This window comes from Clavelina lepadiformis, chromosome 3 (genome assembly GCF_947623445.1).
Source record: "Clavelina lepadiformis chromosome 3, kaClaLepa1.1, whole genome shotgun sequence".
NCBI classification, from domain to species: Eukaryota; Metazoa; Chordata; class Ascidiacea; order Aplousobranchia; family Clavelinidae; genus Clavelina; species Clavelina lepadiformis.
The window spans coordinates 23200996-23225076 of NC_135242.1; the positions used below are offsets into that span (position 1 = coordinate 23200996).

At 37.7% G+C, this 24081-nt stretch overlaps 2 protein-coding genes and 3 non-coding genes across 5 annotated transcripts; 1 reads left to right on the plus strand and 4 right to left on the minus strand.

The window, feature by feature from the left end:
• Positions 1 to 159: 159 nt before the first annotated feature.
• On the plus strand, positions 160 to 3009 carry LOC143450253 (transcription factor Sox-14-like). The gene is made up of 5 exons (XM_076950714.1): positions 160 to 255; positions 622 to 1029; positions 1256 to 1466; positions 1594 to 1851; positions 1981 to 3009. The coding sequence occupies exons 2-5, from the start codon at positions 841 to 843 to the stop codon at positions 2199 to 2201; spliced, it is 879 nt and encodes a 292-aa protein (XP_076806829.1). The 5' UTR covers positions 160 to 255; positions 622 to 840; the 3' UTR covers positions 2202 to 3009.
• A 5161-nt stretch (positions 3010 to 8170) lies between these two features.
• Positions 8171 to 8242, minus strand: Trnad-guc (transfer RNA aspartic acid (anticodon GUC)). The gene has a single exon. It is a non-coding gene; the product is annotated as a tRNA-Asp (tRNA).
• A 2732-nt stretch (positions 8243 to 10974) lies between these two features.
• Trnad-guc (transfer RNA aspartic acid (anticodon GUC)) lies at positions 10975 to 11046 on the minus strand. Its single transcript has one exon. It is a non-coding gene; the product is annotated as a tRNA-Asp (tRNA).
• Positions 11047 to 14927: 3881 nt separating this feature from the next.
• On the minus strand, positions 14928 to 14999 carry Trnad-guc (transfer RNA aspartic acid (anticodon GUC)). The gene has a single exon. It is a non-coding gene; the product is annotated as a tRNA-Asp (tRNA).
• Positions 15000 to 15203: 204 nt separating this feature from the next.
• LOC143449113 (sulfite oxidase-like) lies at positions 15204 to 22177 on the minus strand. The gene is made up of 14 exons (XM_076949188.1): positions 22051 to 22177; positions 21755 to 21816; positions 21477 to 21545; positions 21205 to 21313; positions 20813 to 20933; positions 20582 to 20712; positions 20295 to 20485; positions 19980 to 20174; positions 19450 to 19638; positions 19094 to 19280; positions 17825 to 17980; positions 17177 to 17296; positions 16704 to 16774; positions 15204 to 16388 (listed from the first exon to the last, which is right to left on the minus strand). Exons 1-14 carry the CDS (start codon positions 22057 to 22059, stop codon positions 16343 to 16345), a joined length of 1656 nt encoding a protein of 551 aa, XP_076805303.1. The 5' UTR covers positions 22060 to 22177; the 3' UTR covers positions 15204 to 16342.
• Positions 22178 to 24081: the final 1904 nt, after the last annotated feature.

Sequence of the window (24081 nt, forward strand, 5' to 3'; positions counted from 1 at the left end):
AAAAGCTGTGCGGAAGACAAGAATTAATAAGCGGTCTCACTCTCAAAGCTTTGCACGCGATCTTCTCCGACGCTTTGTTAGCGAATAAAAGAAGTTTGCTCGCACCTTTGTTCCGTCATATACAACTTGTTGTCATATCGCAAAGGTTGTCTATTGCAGTGCGCTGTTTAGTGAGATCGTTGTCTAGATCGAAGAGAGAAAGTTTAATGTGCGGGAATTGGAGGCTCTTCGAGCGGCAGAATTTTAACGGATTTGGTAGGAATATATAAACTTCATGTAATTTTAAAAAGGTGGATATGCAAGTTATTGAACATTGCCAAAAATATTCAAAGTTTATTGAGAAAATGCTTTGGATTCTAAATTGTTTTAAAAACATCAGTATCCCGACTCAAAAATATGTTTTGCAAGAAAAACGTCAAATTTCTTGGATAACTAAATCTTCACTAAAAAGAAGCAGAAAGACAGAAAATAACTCCTTTCAAATTTAGGTCAAAGTATAAAAAATAATTTGTTTTATATTTTGTTTCGAACAATTTTAGTCTTTGTTCGTTTTTACAACATGTTGTTTTGAATTAACATTTTGTTAACAATTGTTAACAATATTGTTTTCTTACTTTACAGATTAACGAATGGACTTCTGCGCAAAACTAATAATTAAATAAGTTTGAAACCATACACTAGTGAGTTGTAATTATTACGTCACTGTGCACATTGTTGCATTGATATTCGACGACCGTTTTCGCTAGAGCGAACTTTGTTTCACACTGTACTCAAGCTCCTAAACTTTAAACGACATCTGTTGACGTCATTGTGACGAAACAGCAAGATATTTACAACAACATGGAAAACCTTCATCTTCATCGCGACTCCCCAAGCCCGGCTACGTCATCGGAAGAGGGCAGCATTGTTACAAAACAGGAAGCTGGTCACGTTAAACGACCAATGAACGCCTTCATGGTGTGGTCACGTGGTCAGCGACGACGAATGGCGCAAGAGAACCCAAAAATGCACAATTCTGAAATTTCAAAGGTAAGTTGTTTTTGACAATTAAAATTTTTCGTGTTTTCACCAGCACGAACGTCAGTCGATTTGACGTAATCTCTTTATATAAATCGAGATCATTCGAGTGTGAGTCAAGCGCGGGTAAACAACAGCCAGTGCTTGTATTGTGAAATTATCGCTAGGGGCAGATCATAACGATTGTTTTTCTGTGACTTGTTTTCACCAAAAACTTATTTCAACTTCTCTTTTGCAGAGGCTTGGAGCTTCATGGAAAGTTTTGACAGAATTCGAAAAGCGACCTTATATTGACGAAGCCAAGCGACTTCGTGCCCTTCACATGAAGGAACACCCCGATTACAAATACAGACCTCGACGAAAGCCAAAATCCCTCCTCAAACAAAAGGACAGATTTTCCTTTCCGCTCTTTCCAAGTTCACCAACCAGCGAACCTCCTTCTATGTCAGGTGGATCATTGTGACGTATATTACATCACAAATACCATAAGATCAATTCAAACCTTTAGACAATTTTAAAGTGAGCTGTTTTGATAATTTAATTTTGTAGTGTTTAACTTAAACCTTTGATACGCAGCTCATCTTTCCCTTGATCCCATTGCGGTTGAAAAAGCAAGAGCTGCCGCAGCGGCTGCTTTTTATCCGACGTCACAATCATTAACGACGGCTTCCTTTCCGAGCCTGAATGCCCTCTCTCTGACGTCACAATCAAATGCAGTCAGCCTTGCCGCTGCGATCACTCAAAGCCGATTGGCTGCTGCGGTTGCAGCACGTGACTTGTCGCCTAATACGTCACTCTACCAATCATCACTTTATTCCCCGCCACATGCATCAGGTAGGACGATCACCTGTTGCGTTTTCTTTGAAACTTGTAGTAATTTATACTTTATGTAAAGTCAGTTGTTTGGCCTTTCTTTACGTCACTCCCTGCTAAATTCAATTTATCTTATTACTTTGTTTCTAGCGCCAACTAGCGGTCTTCCTTCTCCCACTTCCCCTGCTGCTATGGCGGCCATCATGAACGGTTCCTATGTCTTACCCAGGTCCGGTTCCTGGTCCCCGAGTGCCAGCCCGACCATGCAGAGCCCCTTTGCTTACATCCTGGTACCGGGGGCAACCAATCCCTATTCCCCTATCAAGAGCGGTTTGGATTACTTCACGCCCCTTCCACTACCGGCCATGTGAAGTGCCCGATCGAGCGCCACCCAGTGGAGCTGACACGACCATCAAGCCCTGAGAGATTTTTATTAAAGTTTCTTAAAAATCATATTTTCTGTTTCTTTGTTGTTTTTTTCTGGGGTGCTTGTAACCAATTTCATCGACGATCCAGCTCGCCTGCTGGGGATACAAGCTGCACTAATATCTATGCTGTAATAATCATTCATTGTGATGTCATTGATGGTGATTTTAAACGACTTGGTTCAGGGCCAAGTGCACTCGAATGGATTGGAAACGCGTGTCCTTACACGGTTGGCTGCACACGATATTTCAAAATTTTCAATTACTTTTTCAATGTTCAATTCCAAATCTATCACTGTGACGACAAAGTATCAACTATCAACAAACTAAACCCACTTGTAAATTGATTGACATTTTGCTGAGATTGGTTCGCTTTGACATTTGGTTTTGGGCTGTACTTGACGATGCTTACATGCTGATTATTATATGCGAGTGTATCACCTTATTATGAGCGCAGGTTTTTTAAAGCACCGCGCCTTTGATGGCTTTAACCTGAAAACGAAATGTTATTAAAATCCACCTTTGTGTTACGCATGATTGGTGTCGTGTTACTCGCCTTATGCGGCCATAATTTAACAATTGCAATTGTTTCGACTTCTTGCACAAAGTCTAGTGCCAGTTTACAACATCTACTTTGTTTCTTTACCGAGTCATTATTGATTCATTGTCTGGGGACATTGTCGCCCCGTATTGATAGCAAGAGATACGCGTGATTCATCTGGTATCATGCCATTACAATGAGCAAGTTCATGTACATGTTGCCTCAGGCAACGCGTTCTGTTTACTTTTCATAATCGAGAACCGGTTGCCCCATTCGCTTCGCACGCGATCGGTTGAGGCTTGGATTTTAATTGCAGGTTTCAGTAGACTCGTGATTAAGAATTTAAGCGCTAATTGCCGACTCTTGATCGCCATTATCCAAGTATTGGAATCGGTTGTCACGCGAATTTTCTTGCTACTGTACCGGCCAAACCTCCCTTGTATATTTTAACAGACGACATTGTTTTTATGACAATAAAAACTATTTTTACAAACTCGTACCGTGGATTTATGGACAGAAATGAAGCTAAGAATTGAAAATCAAAGTTTCCGTTTTTTAACTCAAAGACATCATATGTTTGGCCCAAGAGAATTTTTTTGAATTTTGTGAAATTGCTTGAAACATCACCTTATAAGGCTGTAAGCATATTACATGACGATGTGGCCTAATTGGAATGACTATGCAGAATTTTAACAGATAACAGCTGTAGTGTATATTCAAGTTGGACAATTAACGCGAAAGCAATCTTTTAAGTACATTGTGACGTCACGAAATGTCATAATCAATGTTCAGCGCTACGTCACAATGGCAATTGTAATAGAGTGGTGGCAGGTACCTTGTAGTGTCAGTACATCGCGTGCGAATAGAAAACCGCGAGATAACGCAGAGCTGGAAATGAAAGGCCACAGCAGGTTGTGATTAGAGCTTAAATTAAGCGAAATTCTGCGGTATTTAAAAGTGTCTTCCCAAATAGACGTTTTAATTAGCACTTGCTCGTAATTTGCGGCGAAAAGTTATTCTAAGAACAACTGGGGGTCCAATTAAGCGACCAGGTGAGACGACTAAAAACAGTTACTCTCCCGCCTTGCGTGAAAGTCTTTTGGTGAAATTTTTGTTTATGTCGCGTTTCATTTTTCAGTTTTACTCGAAATCTCTCAAACAATACGCCGATTGATTAGAACGTTGCGGCTCTCTATGGCCAAACAATTGACATTATTACTTAACAATAACCAGCAATAATTACAAACCAATAAATGTATTGCCCCGACGATAAACCGCAATGAAAAGTGTTACGAAACAAAGATATTTTTACCCACCCCTGACACACAGGTGTCGGCGACATGAACTTCCTGATTTAGATAATATTGTTTTTCTTTTCAAAAGTTTTAAATTCCTTCCTTAGCGGTCCTATGAGAGATTACCGCAGTGCGCTTGTAAATGGATGGAGGCATGTGGGCTTAGAAATAATGCGAGCGGAAGATTTTTAAAAAGAAGAAAAATCAACAAACTAACACATACTTTGCGTCCAACCCAGAAAGAACACGGTTAAAATATATTTTTATCTTTGATAACACAACTTTGAAATAGCGCAAAACTAGGTGATTGCTTGTTTATCGTCTGTTACATCATATCACGTAAAATTTTATTCGTGCGGTCTTCTTGACGTGCGCTTTATAAATTTAAACACTTTAAAATGCGCTACGAGATTCAGTCGCTGTTGGATCGTAATCGCCGCCATTGTGTATGAACAATGAGTTGAAAATTGTAACACAACGAGCATTTTAAACATCGAAATAACAGAAATCATTGTGACGTAACAAAAGGCCCAGGGTCAACCGTTTTAAAACACTGTTTAAATTTCAGCGAATAGGAAAGTTTCCTTTTTATCAAAAACTGAAGGGTGCTAATTAGGGAACGGAAAAGAACGTGTGTTATTGACAGTAGTACTTAACCGGGCCAAAGAGTTTCTAAAAATACCCCTAACTTGAACAGATAGATTTTAAGTGATTCTGCTATTGTGTGAAAAACAATAGTTTGTCGCCGAAAAGTGTACTTGTCTTTGTAGTTGTTTTTGTCGCGTAACAATGAGATGAATTTGAAAAAGAAACATATTTTTATTGTCGACTCAAGGCGGCAAATGAACGTTACACAAGATAAATAGATTAGACTAAACCAGTTACATTGGCCGTTGTCAGTTTATGTGAAAATTGTAATTTTCTCAAACAAGTGTGTAGTCTAAATCAGATTAAAAGTACTTTGATGTCATAATCCCACAGTGTAACGCTGGTTCGTTTATAGGCCGAACAACAAACACCTTCGGCTGGCCAATACCGGCGCTCAATTTAGCCTATATAGCTCAAGGGCTTAAAAATGCGGTAGAAAATTACTTTCTTCCCTAAACAACTGTAATATCTCGGGTATATCTTATCTGACGACGTTGGCAAAAATTTCACCATCTCTACGCAACGCCGGTGTCGCTTGCGAGATCACGCTAATAGAAAATATCAATAACATTTTGTCTCTGACTTTCATTCATTACCAGAAGGTAGTCATTCTTACGACAAAAACAGCACAAAGCTATGACGTTTTTAATGAATATTTTCCCCGAAGTTTGGCCATGTCACCGTTTGTGACCTTTTCACAACACGGTAAAATAAAGAATCGAAAACTTTTTTACGTCGCTTGTAACGCCATATTGCGCTGATAGCTTACGTAGTGACGATTGTTTCAAGTACGGTGACAACAACGGGGTTTGTATGAGCGATATTTTTATTAATTGTTGTCGAAAATGATTTTGTGTGCTATAGTCTGTTTGATTACTGCAAAACTTTTCCTGTTTCGTTCAATCCTTATTTAATTGTTGTTAAATCGGGCGGAAAACGTAAAAAAAAAACAAATAGAAAACTTTTACAATGGCGTAAACTACTGGATATAAAGCACGAAATAGCCCTTCAACCCACCTTTTAAAGCTTCCATCACAATGCTCATATTACCGGAACAAAACAAAAATCGAAGTAAAACTTGTCATTTACCTTTTCAAGAGAAAGGTTTTTTTGCGGTCTTGTCAAATACTTTGCCAAAGGAAGCCTAAAGGTGGCCAGAGCCGGCACTGCCGTGTGCGTTACAATCGCTACAACAAAACGCTTTGAGCGGTCGCTTGTCTCACAGGGCTGCGGTAAGTGCATGGTGGGCGTGTTGGAATGTTAGGGTAATAATGGGGGCATTGTTACGCATAGCGACTCTCTTTGGCTTTTACAGCGTTTAGTTTTTGGTCAGGTGCAGTGGGCGTGAAGTCGTCTCTTGAAAAGATGTACAAGAATCTGTAAACAATCTGTCTGTTTTGGAAGAAAAAAGCTAAAAAAGCTTGCACGCCATTGCCAGTCATTCCCAGCACCTGTGTTCCTGGCTATAGACGACAACTTCGTGTGTTACGTCACAACAGCTAGGTTTTTAAAAACATAGAACAGACATCGCACCACATCATAATCAGGTGTTTTATGCCGATGAATTAATTATATATCAATGTAAACTTGACCACCCACGCAAAACGTTTACTAATCCATTGACAGACAACCACAAAAACAGTTTAAAACAGAACCTTTATTAGTTTCATCAAAGGCGTAAAACCGATGTGGAAAGAAAAATAAAGATATTCTAAATAAGACCGAAACCTTATTCAGTTAACTGTGGAAAAGATACGAGAACTTAATGATTTAATGGAATAATACCGGCTATTTTAAAGTTTGAAAAACGTCCTTGGTTCAACGTGTTGCTTTAATTCTAACCAAAATAGATGGAAATTGTTGACGATTAAGCAAAAGGAGATTTCGCAATAAGCACCGCGTCACCAGCTCTAGAACAGGTGGAAAAAGTACTCAAGTACGCATTCTGCGGGAACTTATCTCATCATTATCAGTTGATGAATTTCACTTCACCTTGTAGCTTCTATTGCATACAAGAGGTAACTTGCCCCAAACGTATGAGAAATTAATTACTTTGCGGCCGTATCCATGTAGTCTTAAGGAGCGAGCTAACGCAAAGTTGGCACGGTGTTAAACCGAACATTTTTTGAAGTGTGCCAATGTGCAAAGCCGCTTATTACAAAAATAACCGAAGTCTTCGAGGGAAACAAAGCTCTTTATCATCATCTTGCGGATACGTTTGCTTGAGTAGTTTTCGATTGGAGTAAATTGAAAGATTTTAATTTATTATATCCGACGTTTTGCGCTCAAGCATCGTATAATAAACTCTTTTAAAAACATTTTTGCAAATTTTCCTGCTGCAAATACGGCTTAAGTTTAGTTAAAGAATTTTTATTTATGCTAAGGTACCTGTGCCTAATAAGGCTCGGTCCCTAATAAGGCCCATTGCTCATATTTCGCAAACCCGTGCAAATAAAAGAAAAATTTTATCCCTATATAAAAACTAATAAAAATTCATGATGGTTTACCAGATTTCATCCTTGTCACGTGATCAACCGATTCGCAAGAGCACAACAAAAATATGATATTTGCAGTTAAGGTGGTTTTGTTAATTTAGAAAAAAAGTAAGTGAGAATTTGGCCGGTTAAATTAACTGTTTTCAGCCGGCTGAAGTTTTCATGTAACAACCAACTTAGTATTGAAAAGGATAATGCACTTTTTTTTGCAAAAATTTTTCTGATAATAAAAATGTGACATTTTTTTCGTGGATGCCACATGCGCCTAAAAAGGCCCATGCAATATGCTTGATGGTTGAAGATGGTTAATCCCCCCCAAAAAAGAAAAAAGGTCTTTGCTACAAAATATGCCAGAAAAAGTACCAAAAATTGCTCAAATAATTTTGAACTGCCCAAAAATTGCCTATTTAATGACGGTTAGGGGTGCCGGTGACCCCCCCCCCTTCTGCACCTATGCTGATAGGTCACATTCCTTTAAGTTTTCAACCCACGTTTGTTGGTCGTTGTCTTACACAAATTGGTGGTTGCTGTCTTGGTTTATTTGCTTAATACGATTTTTCAGCCATGTTTTGAATCAAAATATTCACAAAATTGGTGGGCCTTATTAGGAGCATATGCCTATGCAAATTTATAAGTAACATTGTATTCGGGCCCGCCATTGTTGGTGTTCGCCCGAATCTTCCACAAAGACGATATTCGGCGAATTTATTCGGGTTTGGATTCGTATCGGCCCATCCCTACCCGATATATCCTATATGATAATAATTATCAAGGGTTATTAGAACAGCCATTAATCATTGTATCCGAAACCTACGCGGAAAGAAAATCTACTTCCTATTTACCAATTATAATTGTTTTGTGGTTTATGGTACTCAGCACAATTGGTTTCCACGATATAGATTACAAAAACACATACAGGTTTAGCATAAAACAAACCTCCCCGTCGGGGAATCGAACCCCGGTCTCCCGCGTGACAGGCGGGGATACTCACCACTATACTAACGAGGACTGGTAAAACAAACAGCATAAAATCTGTTTCATGAGAACAACGACATCGTGTTTTTGAACAAGTCATAGTATTGCCATAGAGCCTGATAGAGGAATCATTTATTCGCACAGAGCGATTTAAAAGATGAAAATTTAGGTAGGAACAGCACATTAGAAGGTGCAGAAATTAAAAAACATGCTAAAAACATGTAACATATAAAAAGCCACTCACAGGCATGCCGAGCACACACATTCACGTTGATGTAAGCATTTTAGTGTGTCTTCAAAAAATTTTTTTATTTTTAATGTTATGAGTCAGTTTTATCAAGATTACCAGTAATATTGACGGAACTTTCTTGGACGTTGAATTTTTTTTCTTCCAAATTGGGTGGCTCTGAATGCCGAGCAGATGTGCGCCTTCTTATTTTTAACTTAAATCGTTTCAAAAAGTTGAACAACCAGCCTTGAGATGCCGCAAATTCAGTCAGGCCGTTTTCATTAGCCATCGTTTTGGCCCAACTTTTAATCATTTTGCTGGAGACGTGATGTCGTTGTTCTTGCTCCTCGACAACTTTCTCCATCAACACTTCTTCAATAAAAGAAAGGCGTGGCCTCCTGCCACCTCCTTCAAGTCTTAACTTCTGTTTAGATGAACATGACTTCTCAAATGTTGCAGTTAATTTCGTCTTCTTTCGCAACCAGTCGCGCACCAAAGACTCCCCGATGTTGAACTTTCTTCCCGTCTCTCGATTTGAATGTTTTTCGGCAAACCTAATTACTTCTACTTTAAACTCTATGGTAAATGCCCGTCTTTTGTTGATATTTAAACACGACGTGTAGTAGGCTTATCTTTTAAAACACAGAAACTTCGTTGCGCATTATCTTCATAATAAAACAGTGGAGTGCTTTGCAGACTAGCTATCAGATTACTGTTATAGGGAACCGAACTTTATCAGGTTGATGGTTTTATCTATACACTTTGAGCTCCTCCAGCGAACGACTTGGAAGATTGATGACGTCGTTTCAATTATCAACTATAAAGGACTCAAAACAGTTAACGAAACTTGCCTTAAACACACACTGATTGGCACACAATTAGCAGCACAGCGACTGTTGCACGAAAAATATTGGCCAAGCAAATTTATACCGCTTAACATGAACCTAATACAACAACAATGGCAACCGCAGAGTCGCAACGGCTCGAGTCACTTTTTTCAAAGACTTGACTCTACTCGAATCCATTTTTAAGAAAGGCTACATTTCTAAGTATAGGCTAGATAAAGGACTTGACTTTTGATTCGAGACTATATTTGAAATAGTTTGACGTGACTCGAGTTGGGCCTTTTTCAGCATTAAGATAAAACGAATGTTTATATTCTTTGATCCGAACACAATAAAAAGTGACTTAAAATAAATTTATTTGTCTACGAACGTGTACGGCGCAACCTAATGGAGCAAACTTTGCAACATCATGGATCCTAAACGTTTTCGATTGACAGACTAGAGTCACTTCTATGCTAAAATATTCAACTTGAGTCTTAAAAGGTGAATGACTTCATTACTGAGTTGCGACTCTGCCCACAAAACTGATAGCCTGGTTAATGTATGCCGAGCAGCTGACTAGCAATTAAAGCGTTCTAGCAAGCACACACATCTCAGGAGCTAGATTAGCAATCTGCCTACTAAATAGTAAGTTATGACGACTTCACCACACAAGTCGGCATACTCGTGATTCGAGCACTTATATGTTGTGGGTGTTATTATATTGATTCACGCCAAACGAATGTCACATTCACAACCATAATTTGCCAAAAAATTTCTAACAACATCTTAAAACTACACTGTGTGAGAGAGAACAGTAATGCCCGTTTTATTGTAATATGCTTACACGTAAACAAGAAGTAATTGTAATAGAACGCACACCAAATAACAAGGGTCCAAATGTAGCGACAGTTTGCGGGAAAATAGACAGAATTATACATCACTATAGTGACACATATGTTACATATATGTTATATGAACAGTATTATATATATGTAATAGTAAAATATTACCAGATATGCGCGAGAATGTTGTTAGAAGATAAAGGCTAATTATGATAATCAGCATACTTGCATGATCAACATAGAAGCCTTAACAGAAGCCTCACAAAATTATTTCAAAAAAAGAATAACATATTATAGGCTATTGTGCAAATAAATAAAGTTGTTTGTTTTATTTGCAAACTAATTTAATGGTGCGTTTTTCAAATCTTAAATTACACGTAACTTATATACAAAGTATAAAAATAAATGTTCTTTTTTAAATTTCTAGTCCCTAAAATCCCAAAAGTGGAGAAAACTTTTCATCATTTTTGCCGCTTAAACTTCCTCAGGCTGTTATAAAGGAAAAAACTTACTCAAAACGGACAAAAAATAAAACTTACAAAGCATATGTCGTATTGGTCGTATATGTTAGAGTTTCGTATTTTCACGAAAAAAATCTTCACAATTATTTCTAAAAAATTACTTTGTTGACCGAAAAATGTTTATTCGAATAAAATTGTCCATAAAAATCGGCACAAAATATACAAAAAATCTCACAAATGTATAGGCCTACAAATTGCAACACAGCCTTCATATTTATATTACCTTACATCAACATTGACTTATATATACATTATCATATTTTACGTAAGTTGCAACGTACATACTCTTTAACTTAATAATTAACTTTAATAATTTAACCGGAGTTTGTTTTAAAAAAAAAAAAACCTCCCCGTCGGGGAATCGAACCCCGGTCTCCCGCGTGACAGGCGGGGATACTCACCACTATACTAACGAGGACTGAAAAATTTGTGAGTATTGTCTGTTTCTGTACCGGAGAGTCAACATTCGCAAGATAAGCAAGCCAAAATGATGACACAGAATTATTGTAATGTAATTACTAGTGCAATTAGTTGCTGTTACTAGTTGCCACACAAGCCAAGTCACAACAACGCAAGTATAACTCGAGTCGTTTTAATTACATTCCCAAGTCAAGTTGAGTCGAGTCAGTAACAAGTCAAGTTCCAGAGTCAAGTCCAAGTCTTAACACATGCCAAGTTACAAACAAATTACCATTTACGATTTCTTGTTCGTTTTAAGTTGATAATAAAATGTTTTCTAAATAACCTACTGGCAAAGTAAGCATAAAATGTATGCAAAGAATTTGATTTTATCCATTTCTGATGCTTTTGCACATTCAGTAGAATGTATTGCATATGGTGATTTTTATGGGACTCGATTCAAATCAACCGAAATTCCCACGTCAACACGAGTCAAGTCGTTTGCTTCTGTTAAGTGATCTTGATGAACAGTTTCAAACTCAGGCAATACGATTGGAAAAATAAACAAAACAAATAAAACAAACAAATAAAAAACATGCAACAAGCAGAACCTGCTCAACGGCTCACTCGGTAACCGCGGTAACTTAACACGCTTGACGTATTGTCAAATATTACAGCGTTGTCTATACCTGGAACCCGTTGCTTTATTTAGTTCTTACGTATATTAAAAGAAAGCCCTAGACTATTTTCCTCTGCGTGTTATTCGTGTCTTGCGAATTTGTGCATTATTAAAATATGTAGCCTAAATTTTAGTCCTACATATGAAGGACAGTAAAATTTATTTTAACGTCAAATATCAACTATCGTGAGAAAATTTGTGTTATTTCTTTCCAATAATGTTTTTTTGGTTAGTTTCAAAGCTTAAAAACAACCTCCCCGTCGGGGAATCGAACCCCGGTCTCCCGCGTGACAGGAGGGGATACTTACCACTATACTAACGAGGACTGGAGTATGTCAAAGTAATATATTTTTGTGTAATAAAGCGTCCCCGTGCAGATTATTAAAGATGTAAATGACATATAGACATACGTGGGAAGTTTTGAATGGTAACTACGTCATTGCACCTATAACATTCCACACCTCACGTAAATGCAACCAAACGGTGTTGTACCTTTACGCGATTGCATCCACACAGAATTGCACCCACACGCGATTGCATTTATAGCGTACACCAAAATGTTGTGTCATCAAAAAAAAATGTCTAGACCAGCGTGGTCCAACTTCTTTTCATCGCGGGCCAAAATCAAAAAAATTTTTTATCTTGCGGGCCAATGTTTTTAAATTAGAACTGAAGAAATGTGAAATTAGAACTGAAGAACAATGTGACATTGATATTAGAACTGAAATTAGAATAGTTCAAAATTTAGCTATTAAATGCTGATCAACGTGACATCTGCGGTCGAGGTTCTTCCTCGACAATAGCGACTATCAAAGCTGACTATCAGTTCGCGGGCCAAAAAATCGGTGCTCGCGGGCCAACTTTGGCCTGCGGGCCTGCAGTTGGACCACGCTGGTCCAGACCAAGGGTTCCCAACTGGGGGTACAAGATTGAATATCAAGGGATACGAAGATCCTTGGGCCACAGAGCAGCTTTTCAAACACCGCTTTTGAAATACCGGTTTAACGTTTAATTGAGCTATAAAAGCAATTTAATTTAGAAATATATATATGAAAAATTCCATCAGAATTTTTTTGGGGGTACGAAGAATGCTCTGACCTGACAAAGGGGTACCAGCAGCAAAAAAGGTTGGAAACCCCTGGTCTAGACTCTAGAGCAGTGGTTCTCAAACTGTGGTACGCGTACCACTAGTGGTACGCGAGAGCTTTTTAAGTGGTACCGCGTACCGCTGAACATGATTTTCGATGTGCTGTGAGTAATGTGTTGCCCCGGATAGACAAGCTTGTGCAGAAGAAACAGTTGCTTCTATCAAATTAAATTGTGTTTTCTTGCTATTCATTGGTGTTATGGTATAGTAATAACGGTAATAACTAATAAATACCGGTACATTTGAGTAAAATAAGTCATTCAGGAGCCAGGTGGTACGCAGTGTAGCAAAAAAAACGAACGAGTGGTACGCGATCGCAAAAAGTTTGAGAAACACTGCTCTAGAGTCTAGAGTGAGGAGTCTAGAGTAGAGCAAACATTGTTAAAACGACGTTGAAATTTCTCAAATGTCCCATACCGACTGTATCATATTCAAAAGGCTAAAACACAAGTTGATACATAAAACCATCGTGCTAAGTTAATTGAAGTGCGTCTGCGACGTAATCAAGCGAAGTGCGATTGTAGATAATATCTACATAGCAAATGAAAATTTTTATGCTTATATTTAAAAAATTTGCTTTAAAAGGCTTCAAAGTTTCCTAAATTCTTTGTCTATAGTCGGCTCGGCAGCCGAGTCGTCAGAACGGATTGGCAACAATTGTGGTTTGTGCTCCGTGTTCAATACCTAGTGACGTTACCATTGGCCCTTGGGCAAGGCATTAACGCTAGTTGCTCCTGTTCAGTGGACCTGAAGGACAGTCCTAAATTCGGGCAATATCATACAAAATTCAAAAAAACCTATATAAAAAATTTGTGACAGTCAGAACTTGCACAAAGGCTAGCTCGGTAATTGGGGCTCGAGCGATGAGAAATCACAGCCGGGATTTGTGGTACGCTATAACAAATGCTGATGGGTAAGTAATTACACGAATAATGCTGCCGTCTAGACTCTAGACGAAATGCTTTGCCATTTGACCGCAAATCATAGTTCAAAGCTCAGAGTCTACCCTATTTATAGTACATCCAGACAGAAAACCTGAATGATGAATGAACTTGTGACAAAACGTCTAGACTCTAGAGCATAGCCTATAGCAGGGGTGGGCAACATACGGCCCGCGGGCCGGATCCGGCCCGCGACGGGATTTTGAGCGGCCCGCAGACAGTTTCCGGTCTTACATGATAATGTGGCCTGCGGCCACATTCTGCCGCAATCCCTGTATTGCGTCACTGAATAAGTCCAAGTTTGCCAACCTGAGAAAGATGGCCATGAATCTACTTGTCTGTTCGGGTCTACATACATTTATGAGCAAACATTTTCGACCATGAACATTAATAAGACAAAGCTGCGTTCCAATCTATTCAGCAATCCGGTCCGCCAAGTACTTCATTTTCTCATATCAGGCCCGCCGACCGAAGAAGTTGCCCGCCCCTGGCCTATAGCCCTATAGTAAAACAAATATAACTGGTAGTACTACAGCGAAGACAAACGGTATGTCCAAGGTCTAAAAGTTCTACTTCGGAGTGTTAGGACATTGTGTTTCACATGGTGTGTCATACTAACGTTGATTTTCGCAAACAAACTTATAACGATACTAGACTTATCCGCAAGTACTTGGCGACTTGACAGAGTGATATATTTTTGGAAGAACACAAATATTATTACCAATGCATTTACTTCACAGTTTATACCACAGCAAAGCTAGAAATATCTGCATTTTTAAAATGCAGAAAATGTACCCAAGTAAGTTTAGATTGCCACTATTTCACAGGGAACAAATCTTTCTTTCAAAGTTAACTTTTACAGATTCTATTACAAACCTAACCTAAATCTATCTTCTAATCTAAACCTAACTTCAATTAAACCTTAAAATAGCTTCTATCAATTCTTCACATAGCCTTCCCATTTTCCTAACCTATCTATCTTTAAGTATGGGCTGCGTGACCTACTTTCGGTGAAAAAGTCACCGTCTAAAATAATTTTTTAAAACGCAAAAGAATGAGAGTAAGTTTGTAAGCTTTTTAACATAAACTTTAATAATTTAACAGAAGTTTGTTTTAAACAACAAAAAAAAGACCTCCCCGTCGGGGAATCGAACCCCGGTCTCCCGCGTGACAGGCGGGGATACTCACCACTATACTAACGAGGACTGGTAAACTCACGATCCAAATCACGTATATAAAACTAAAATGTTCCCTTAACCCAGAGCTTAACAAGTTCAATAAAATACCGCAATTTATTTTGAACTTTCGCAATATTTGTTTGGATGAGCTACAAAATCAACTTTGATGATAAATGAATTCTCTTATCTTTTAATTCTTTTTCACCAGCCGAGTACCTTTTGTTATTGATTATTATTATATGCGCATGTTTATGGCAAAATTTACAATGTGCGTGCAACAACATAAAAGTTTTTCGCTGCTGAATTGTATTGAAACGTTAACTTTAACCAAGCCGAGAATACATGACAACAACGTCAGTTCATGCATTAACAAACATAGTATTTGAGATATCAACTTGACAATTAGAAAAACTTTTGTAAACATTCTTAATTGATTTGCTAATTCCTTTTAAGTGGTCGGTTGTTGAAAAACGTCATTGCACAGCAGTTATTTGTCATTGCTCGTTTCTGAAATGTGCACCACAATTTTACAGTCACCAATATTAGTATTAAAATGTGAGGCTATATACAGTATATGCTGTCATTTCATATTCTTTATACAGATATATAGAGACTATGGTCATATTATGCGCAATCTAAAGGCCCTTGAAAATTAAATACATGGCAATAAACGTATTTGGTAAAAACGACTTTAAATTGAAAAAAAGTAGGACGTCATTGATAAATTTAAATTATAACACAAAAAATCCATCTTGTCCCCAATATTTAAAAACATAAATGGAAAGTGCTACATTACTACGGTTACATATCAAGCAATACAAGCACGCAAAAGTATTCCATGATGGTAGCCACCAAGAACGAAAACACCACATTCATTAACTTACAAGGCACAACTGATAACATTAAAATATCTTGCATACTTAGTACAACGCATCGTCAGTGAGAAGAGCGGTTAATACAGCGATTTTTTTTTGGGGGGGGGTTGTTATACTTTTTACAAAGTCGCCCAGTAGATGCATTTGTTCTACTGAATAATTGCATTGCAAATCATGCCGTGCAAATAAATATTAAATTTTGGCAGTTTGTCAAACAAAATAACAAAGACACCATGTTTTTATCGTTTGTATTTTTATCCTGTAAAGAAAGCGATCACAGACGGCCCTAAAAATCGACCGATGACTAATAACGAACAGAAAACAAGACAAACAATCAATCGGTTGCCGCTTATGACCGAACAAGTGGCAATAAAGTTAAAATTCATTGCGTTGAAATTCACGGCACGGTGATTTGAGATCAGTCAGAGCGTAAGAAATTAAGCAAAGCCATCAGCAGGCAACAGAGCTGTTTCACAGAGGTCCCCCGTTCAAATTTTATTCGTCGTCTTCAACTTCCACACTGATACGATGCCAGGCATTGCTGCAGATTAAGAAATGCAGGAATTTTTAAATGACATTTCAAGACGTCGCAAAGACCAAGGCAAATTTAAACCGGATTACAAGTCACGTTGGTTTTCAAAATGATACGCAGTATTCATCAGTTAAACATGTATCTATAACGCACTGTATATGTATATATGTTTGCCGCAGTGATTCAAATTATGTCCGTTTTTTTCCCAAAGCAACGCATCATCAACGTTTTCCGATCTTGGCGAATATTTCTCGCAGTAAAAAAGTGGGAAATGCTACTTTAAAGGAAGTTTTAATTTAAGCCAAAAAGAAACAAACATCTCACGTTAAAAATCCACGTAGATTCCAGATCGGACCAATGAATTCTGGTTGGCAGTTGTAGGCAGAATCGATCGCCTATCATTTTCATAGAGATAAAGCGGTTACAAAGAAATCATTTCCTTACAAAAATACACAAATTATCTTTCAATTTGAAATTTATGGGCTTCATCAGCTACAACGTTGGTTGAACCGGTCATGCCAGGTGTACTTTCCATGATAAAAAGATTAAATAAATATTGCTAGCAAGGACGAGTCTTGCGTCTATCTTTATTCTGTAGTTTATTAAGCCTACTACCTGGGGGCCTGGAATAGAAGAATTACTATGGTTACAGTTTTAAATGGAATATTGCTTCTCTCGAGCCGCCTTACATAACCAAGGCAATACGATGCACAGTGTATAAGTATTGCGCTTTGAACGTCCTTGAATTTGCACGACGTTACAGTCAAGCAACAGCACGCAGCCCAACAGCGATTTACCTTGCAGACGATTTCAGTTTTTTTGCCAGGAGTCACCTCGACTTCAGCGTTCCATAGAGACCACGCCCAGCTGTGCGTTGAATCGTCAGCACCTGGTTTGTCTTTGACGAGGTTGGCTTCCTGCGTGGGAAGGACAGTGTACGGGTGAGGTCGTTTTGCAGGTATTACAAATTGTCTTTAATGCAAACATGTAGAATTCATGGTTTTATCTATTGGCTTTGCTGCTTTGTGTTAATATAGTTGGCGAAATTTCTGATGGAAGTCAACTAACAGCTAAACTCGCACTGTGCGACTTGACAAAGTTAAGGTCCATAGTTTACAAATTGTGTTTCAAACGAGTTGAAAATAGAATTCAAAATTAACGCCGTCATTTAGAGGAAACGTCGATTGAAACCTTTCTAAAGTTTAGCCGAGGTCACCTTAGTTAATTTTGCGCAATAGTTAAAGCGTTTCTGCGTTGTTCAACAAACAAAGGCTAAGACTAAGCTACAGCCAAGAAAACCGCATCAAATTGGACCCGATTAAGCCGACAGCCTGAAACAGCGACGGTCGCCTGGCAGTATTGATTTGGGCAAGAAAGGCAAATCCGTCATAACCACTCTAGTGCAACGACGCGTTTTGAATTTTTAAATTAATCTCATCTCGTACCTTCCATGTCTTGCCTCCGTCAGCCGATACGTCAACTCTGATGATGTCACGACCGCCGCCACTCCACGCGTAACCTTTCACCTCAATGACCCCGTCATCCGATTCGACCTTTGACCCTTCGGCTGGAGTTGATATCGCCGATATAACTGGCATTTCCTGAAAGTTCACAAGAATTACTTACAGTTTGGGTTGAAATAATAACATTGAATGCCATGTCTGGTATAGATGAAGAACGTTCTGCGGTCACATCCTGCTTGTATACGTAATACTTCCGGCGTCATTATCATAAAACAATAGAAAATTCATTGCATGCTAGCATACAGGAATGTGACGTCAACACGATCATGATATGACAGGGCGAAACGCGCATGTGTTAATTTCATGTTGTGCAAATGGCAAAACACAAGCGTACATTTAATTGAAGTTAAAATTTATGCAAATTTTGCTGGCAAAGATGTATTTGCATATATGTAATATGGAAATCATCTCTTGGTATACACCTGATGAAGTAAGCTTATGCTTGCGAAAGCTATTGAAGAAGAATTAAAAATAAAAGTTAGCTCTATAGAGAGCCATGTTATATTCAGTTTTCATATTTTACTATATGCTGGGTTAAACACGATTCAGTCACCATCAGTATCATGAATACTGTATCACACAAAGTTTGTCCTCTGCAAATATTTCTAGTAAACTAAGTCCCCGAACAATACAATCACATATAAACTGAGCCAGTAGCGCTGATTAACTGAGTGGTACTTTGACTAAGCAGGGAGTAGCCGCTTAACATTTGGCCTTTTGTGTTCAAAAATTATGTAAACTTCTGATATCGGCTTTAAAAGAAATCTGATGTGATTGTAATCTATAACAATAGCAGGCTTATAAAAACCTTTTATGACCTAACACTTTTTAGGAGTTTTTTCCCACACCATTTGTTCTCATACTTTTGAGGTTGTGAAACCTTGATAGATCATTTTAATGGCAATAGAACACTTAAAAGGTAATTCCCAGACTATAGCATTTTAGAAAACTTTGAACTGTACACTGATATAATTTAAAAGAATTTGATAAAATTTAAAACCCGACAAGATCATTTCTGGTGCAAAATCAACAACAACAATTTGCATGCATTATTTCAACAGAGCATTAAATAAATCTCTAAAAGTGCGTTCAGTCAATTTCATGTTCATCAAGCTCAGAATATATCCGAGCAGCTGATGTACAGCTGAAGTTTGTATGTGCACTGTGCAGGTTTAGAAAACACAAAATTACCTGTATGGACTGAGCTTTCTTATAGTCTGCCGTTTCGAACGTGGTTGAAGGGGAAAATACTTTGTAATCATTTCTCTGCCAATGCGAGCTGCTTTCTTCGTCACTAGCCACCACTTGGTGGAGCCACTTGACATTGCGGGCACCAACATAACCAGGTACTATTACCCGCAATGGATAACCATGGTCTCTGCAGGGAAGAAGTGCAAAAACATCCATACAATACAAATAAAAAAGAAATAAAAAAACAGGAAATATAAGAATAAGATGAAATATAATTACACATTTGTAATTTAAAAATACAGTTTAGGATTTATTGGAATTGATTTGAGTCAACAATGCCATCTAAATTAACTAACCGAGGTATGTCGACGCCGTTCATCTTGTAAGCAATGATTACATCCCCGTCGATGCTCATGGCTTTGTGCTTGGGAATAGATCCTCCGTAGCTGGATTTTGTGATGTCTTTGTCGTTACCGTTGAACTGAATATGTTTGAAACGGTTGTCATTCAGATCAAATCCAGCGTCGAGCAAAATATCACGCAATCTAACAACAAAAATAATCACAACCTGCAAATAATGGGTGATTGAAATATTCACTGGTTGTTACAGCTGTATTTGCAGTGATACAACCAATAACATAGCACATAATTTTTATATTAATCAGTGAAATATCGCAAATTTAAGCATTTATAACTTCTGGATAACTAAATTTGTCCGACTGAAATGCCTACAATAATAGTCCAACAGCAATATCAATTATTTCATATTTAGAAAACTCCAATTTTGCTCAAATCAAAATAGTGTTAGTCTTTTCAGCTTTAACTTAATGAGCTTTCATTGTATATATGAATGTTCGATTACTTATAAGCTCAAACCAGCAAGTACCTTACACCCGTCCATCTGGCAGTTCCAATCGCACAAGCCCCCCATGTCAGTCCTTTCACATTTTGGTACTGAGACATTTCCTGCCGTCGATTACCAGCGCATTGGATTGTTGTTGTTATGGTAACCGGCTTATATTTCTTTTTAATTTCATCGACGGACAATGCCAGCTTCCTGCCCCCAACCAAAACTTCCAACCTGATTGGAAAAGGCCAATGCATGTATTTATTTGGTAAACAATTAAACTTTAGGTAACTGCACTCACATTTTAGATGAACCATTCACTTCCTACCACGCAAAATATCAACCAAATATTACTTGAAGTTTTCCAGATCGAAGTCAGGCACAGGGAGATGATTCCGGACATAGAAAAGCTCGTTTGGAGTAATAAAAGAGTCTGTGAGCACCTCTAGTGGTGGTTCAGCATTAAATGGCTTCTGGGAATTGATACGAAGCACAGGAAGACGGAAGGGTTCATTTGCGAATGGATCATTCAAGTTGATTGCTTTCTACAACAACAATCACAATGAAACTAAAACTCAGCTCAGTGCAAACCACCACACTTCAGTCTGCACATTTGAGATGTCAGCAGCACACTCACAAACCTGGTCGCGACGAGATAATTTTCCAATCCTGTACTGTTCAAGAATCTGTAAAACTTCCGGGGTTTTGTGGACAGCATACATGTTCCAGAATGCATCGATGGGCCCTCCTGCCCCCATCAAAATTTTTTCACCTTAAGAGAAGCAAAGTTATTGAAATTTGAAAGATATGATTCATAAATTCAGAAAAGTCTCGCATATGACAAAGTATATTTACAACATGATGACCAGTACCTCCAGGATGGGACTCGACAAATCCTGTGATGTCATAGACACTGTCCTGGTATGTGACCCAAATCCCAGATTGCTTATCAGCATGCTGTGCAACGTCTGCGGATGAATAGACGGGATCACTCTGAAAATGAACATAGCTCATATTAAATTGACTTACAGGAACAGGAGTGGTTTTTGTTCAACCATACTTGATGCAGGCACATAATCAAATTTAAATGGAATAATCTTTATTTGATTTGAATTTTTAAACAACAAAAGGACATAAAGAAGTATATCAAATACCCAACTAGTTTCAGTAGAAGTCAGGCATAAACTAATTGGCATGATTTATTGGAAAATTTAACTTAATTATGATCAAATCAATAACAAAACCACACTGCCATCAAACAAACCTTTGCTTGAACAGATTTCCTCAAGAAAGTAAGGTCTGGTTTATTTTGGATGTAATTATATGTTACCATGCCAACCACGGCTCCTGAGGCAGCTGCTGCCAACTTCCATCTAATTAAATTGATATTACTGAGAACGAAAACTTGCAGAAGTTTTTTTGCATGATGTCACATTTAAAATATTATAGTGCTGACGAGTATCTTGATATACAACATAAAATTCTTGGGGTACATTCAAGTTTGTTAGAAAGTTATAACATTTCGTATCACACAACCTGAATTGTTTGGTCTCTTGATGTGAGGAGGAACGAAATCTTTTTTTGCTGGTGTTGGATGAAAAAGCCCTGAAACAAATTTTTGTGATTAAACTACATTATTATCTCATACAATGTCACACCGCTGTATTAAACAGACAACACTGTAAAATATCTTTGGTGTAGTTTTTTTGTAAAATATTTCTGAAATATATATAATTCTAAGGCTTCCTACAGGCCCCAACAGAACTACTGAGCCTTTGCCTAACTTCACATGCAAAACATTGCATAAAAATTACCTTGTAAAGGCGGTGGAATGTCTACATACAGTACTTTCTGTTCTGCATAAACTTGTTAGCACCTGAAATACAGCAGTGCAATTATGAAAAGACCCAAATAAAAGAAAATTAGCCAATCCAGTACATGTGATTAACTTCAGTAGTTTGTAAGGTTATTTGTTAGCTACGCACTGATTAAAGTATCCATCTTCATGAAGTACAGATATGCTTAGTACAAGAAACACTGTGTCAGACGACATAAAAGTAAAACTTTAACTTTTAAAGCTTTGTTTGCACAGCCCACGTGCCTTACTTACCAGCGACATGTCGTCAAACAAAATTCATGAAAACAACGATCCCCCGACCACAAGCCTTGTGTCTGATCATGTAGGGAAACGCCAATGTCTGGTTGCTTCGCGAGGTTGGCCGCCACCCAGTTGCCCAGTTTCAATGCGTTGTTTTGCTTTTTCAGCAATTTTGTGACGTTAAAGGTCGTTGCTTTGAATGTCCGGAAATTTCACCTTAATGATATTCCTTGGTAGTTGCGCTATGTTGTGTTGACAACTGAAAGTCAGATGGATTGGTTGGAATAAAATAATTGGGGTTTTCAATTATCACTTCGACTACCTTCCTAAGCAGTAGCCTAATCTGCTGGCTGTGTATTAATCGGTTTAATTAATTTAGCTCGATTGTTAGACCTTCAGGCGTCCATCGCTGGCCAAAATTTTCACAAAATAGCAAATTATTTTAAAAAACAGGTAATTTCGAATAACAAACGTCACGTTTGGATTTTTGAATGCATGTAAAATCCATCCTCAATGTTGACGTACAAGTGCTACATGATGTTCGACATGGTTTCAAACTAACACCAGTTTAGTCCGAACTTCTACCCCGAGCATATACCGAAGTCGCTTTGCGATGCAAAAGTAAAAATTATGAGTTTGGTAGGCCATGTTATTGGGCGTATCATGTACATTCTTCGTATGATTTAATTTTAATGACAACTCTCAATTCATCTGTTTTCATTTGATCTGACTCCGACTTTTTAAAAAGTTTTCGTGTCCAGTTTTAAAAAAATTCCAAGTTTATCGGTTAAAATGTATAGAGTTAGTAGTGAAGTTAATGTAGTGAATCAGTTAAAATGCTTAATTTTTCTATTCTGCTCATTCGCCGAATCTCGCAAAAGTGAAGGAAACGAGTGAACACGAATAAAATGTCACCAGAAAATATCTTGTTTAAAAATGATAATTTAATTTGAAAACTTATGGCGTAGCCTAGGTGGCAAACTCTTCAACGAAGGTCCTTCAATAAACGGCATAATGTCTTGAATTGTTATTCATTGCACTTATTAAATAAAAAGAAAATTTTTTATAAATTGTGACACTATAGCCTATAGACTAAATTATCGATGAAATTTTACGATTTGTTGCAAAAATTGATTTTTACACAAAAAAATTCGGGATTTGTTCAAGTCGATCTACATCATATTTTCGTACAGAAACGAAAAATTTTCCTAGCAAGCTTATACCTATACGTGGCTTAACTCACACAAAAAAAGATTTAAAAAGTGACCTGATACCTTTTTGCATTTAGCGAAATCAAGTTTCCTTCTGATCTCTAAATTGCCAAGTTCATCCGAACGTTATCTAGTCTGATTAATAGACTAAACGCACTACACACTCCTACAAACAGACCCCAGCCACATTACACTTTGCTCTGAACAAGTTAACTTATATCAGAATTGCCAACAATACGGCGAGACGCGTCTCTCTTTTGGTGGCTGACGTGAAAAATAACAGTCGTGTATTTCGGAAAGCTTGTGGGTAAGATGCAACAAAGGAGTTTACGACTTTAAGTGCAAACACGTCACCTTTTGAAAGCACAATTTAATGGAGTACGATGATTTTTCTTTTTGTGAACGATTGTTTCCGAGGCTGTAACAGTTGTAGGTATAAAGCCGCCCGAAAACCTTTAAAACGCCCGAAACCGTTTTTAAACACCTTTCATTGAAACAGCAGTTCAAACGTAGAATTTTTAACCTGCCAATGGGGACGCTGAAGAAGGTAATAGACAGCGACGGTAAACAGTGTTTCCATTAGAAAATACATAATTTTATAACATAGGAATATAGTCTAGAAATTATCAGGTTTTTCTTGTTGATTGATCCGGTTTAAAAACGTACGCGTAAATTATGTCATCAATTGCTTTACTCCCAGTTTTATATTCAGTTTTTAATTCCCGGTGTATGTTTCTACTTTCCTGGTTTATTTTTGATTTCCTGTTTATTCAATAAAATCACAACATTTTTTCAAAACTGTTATGGTAGTATTGTGCAGTATATCATTTAT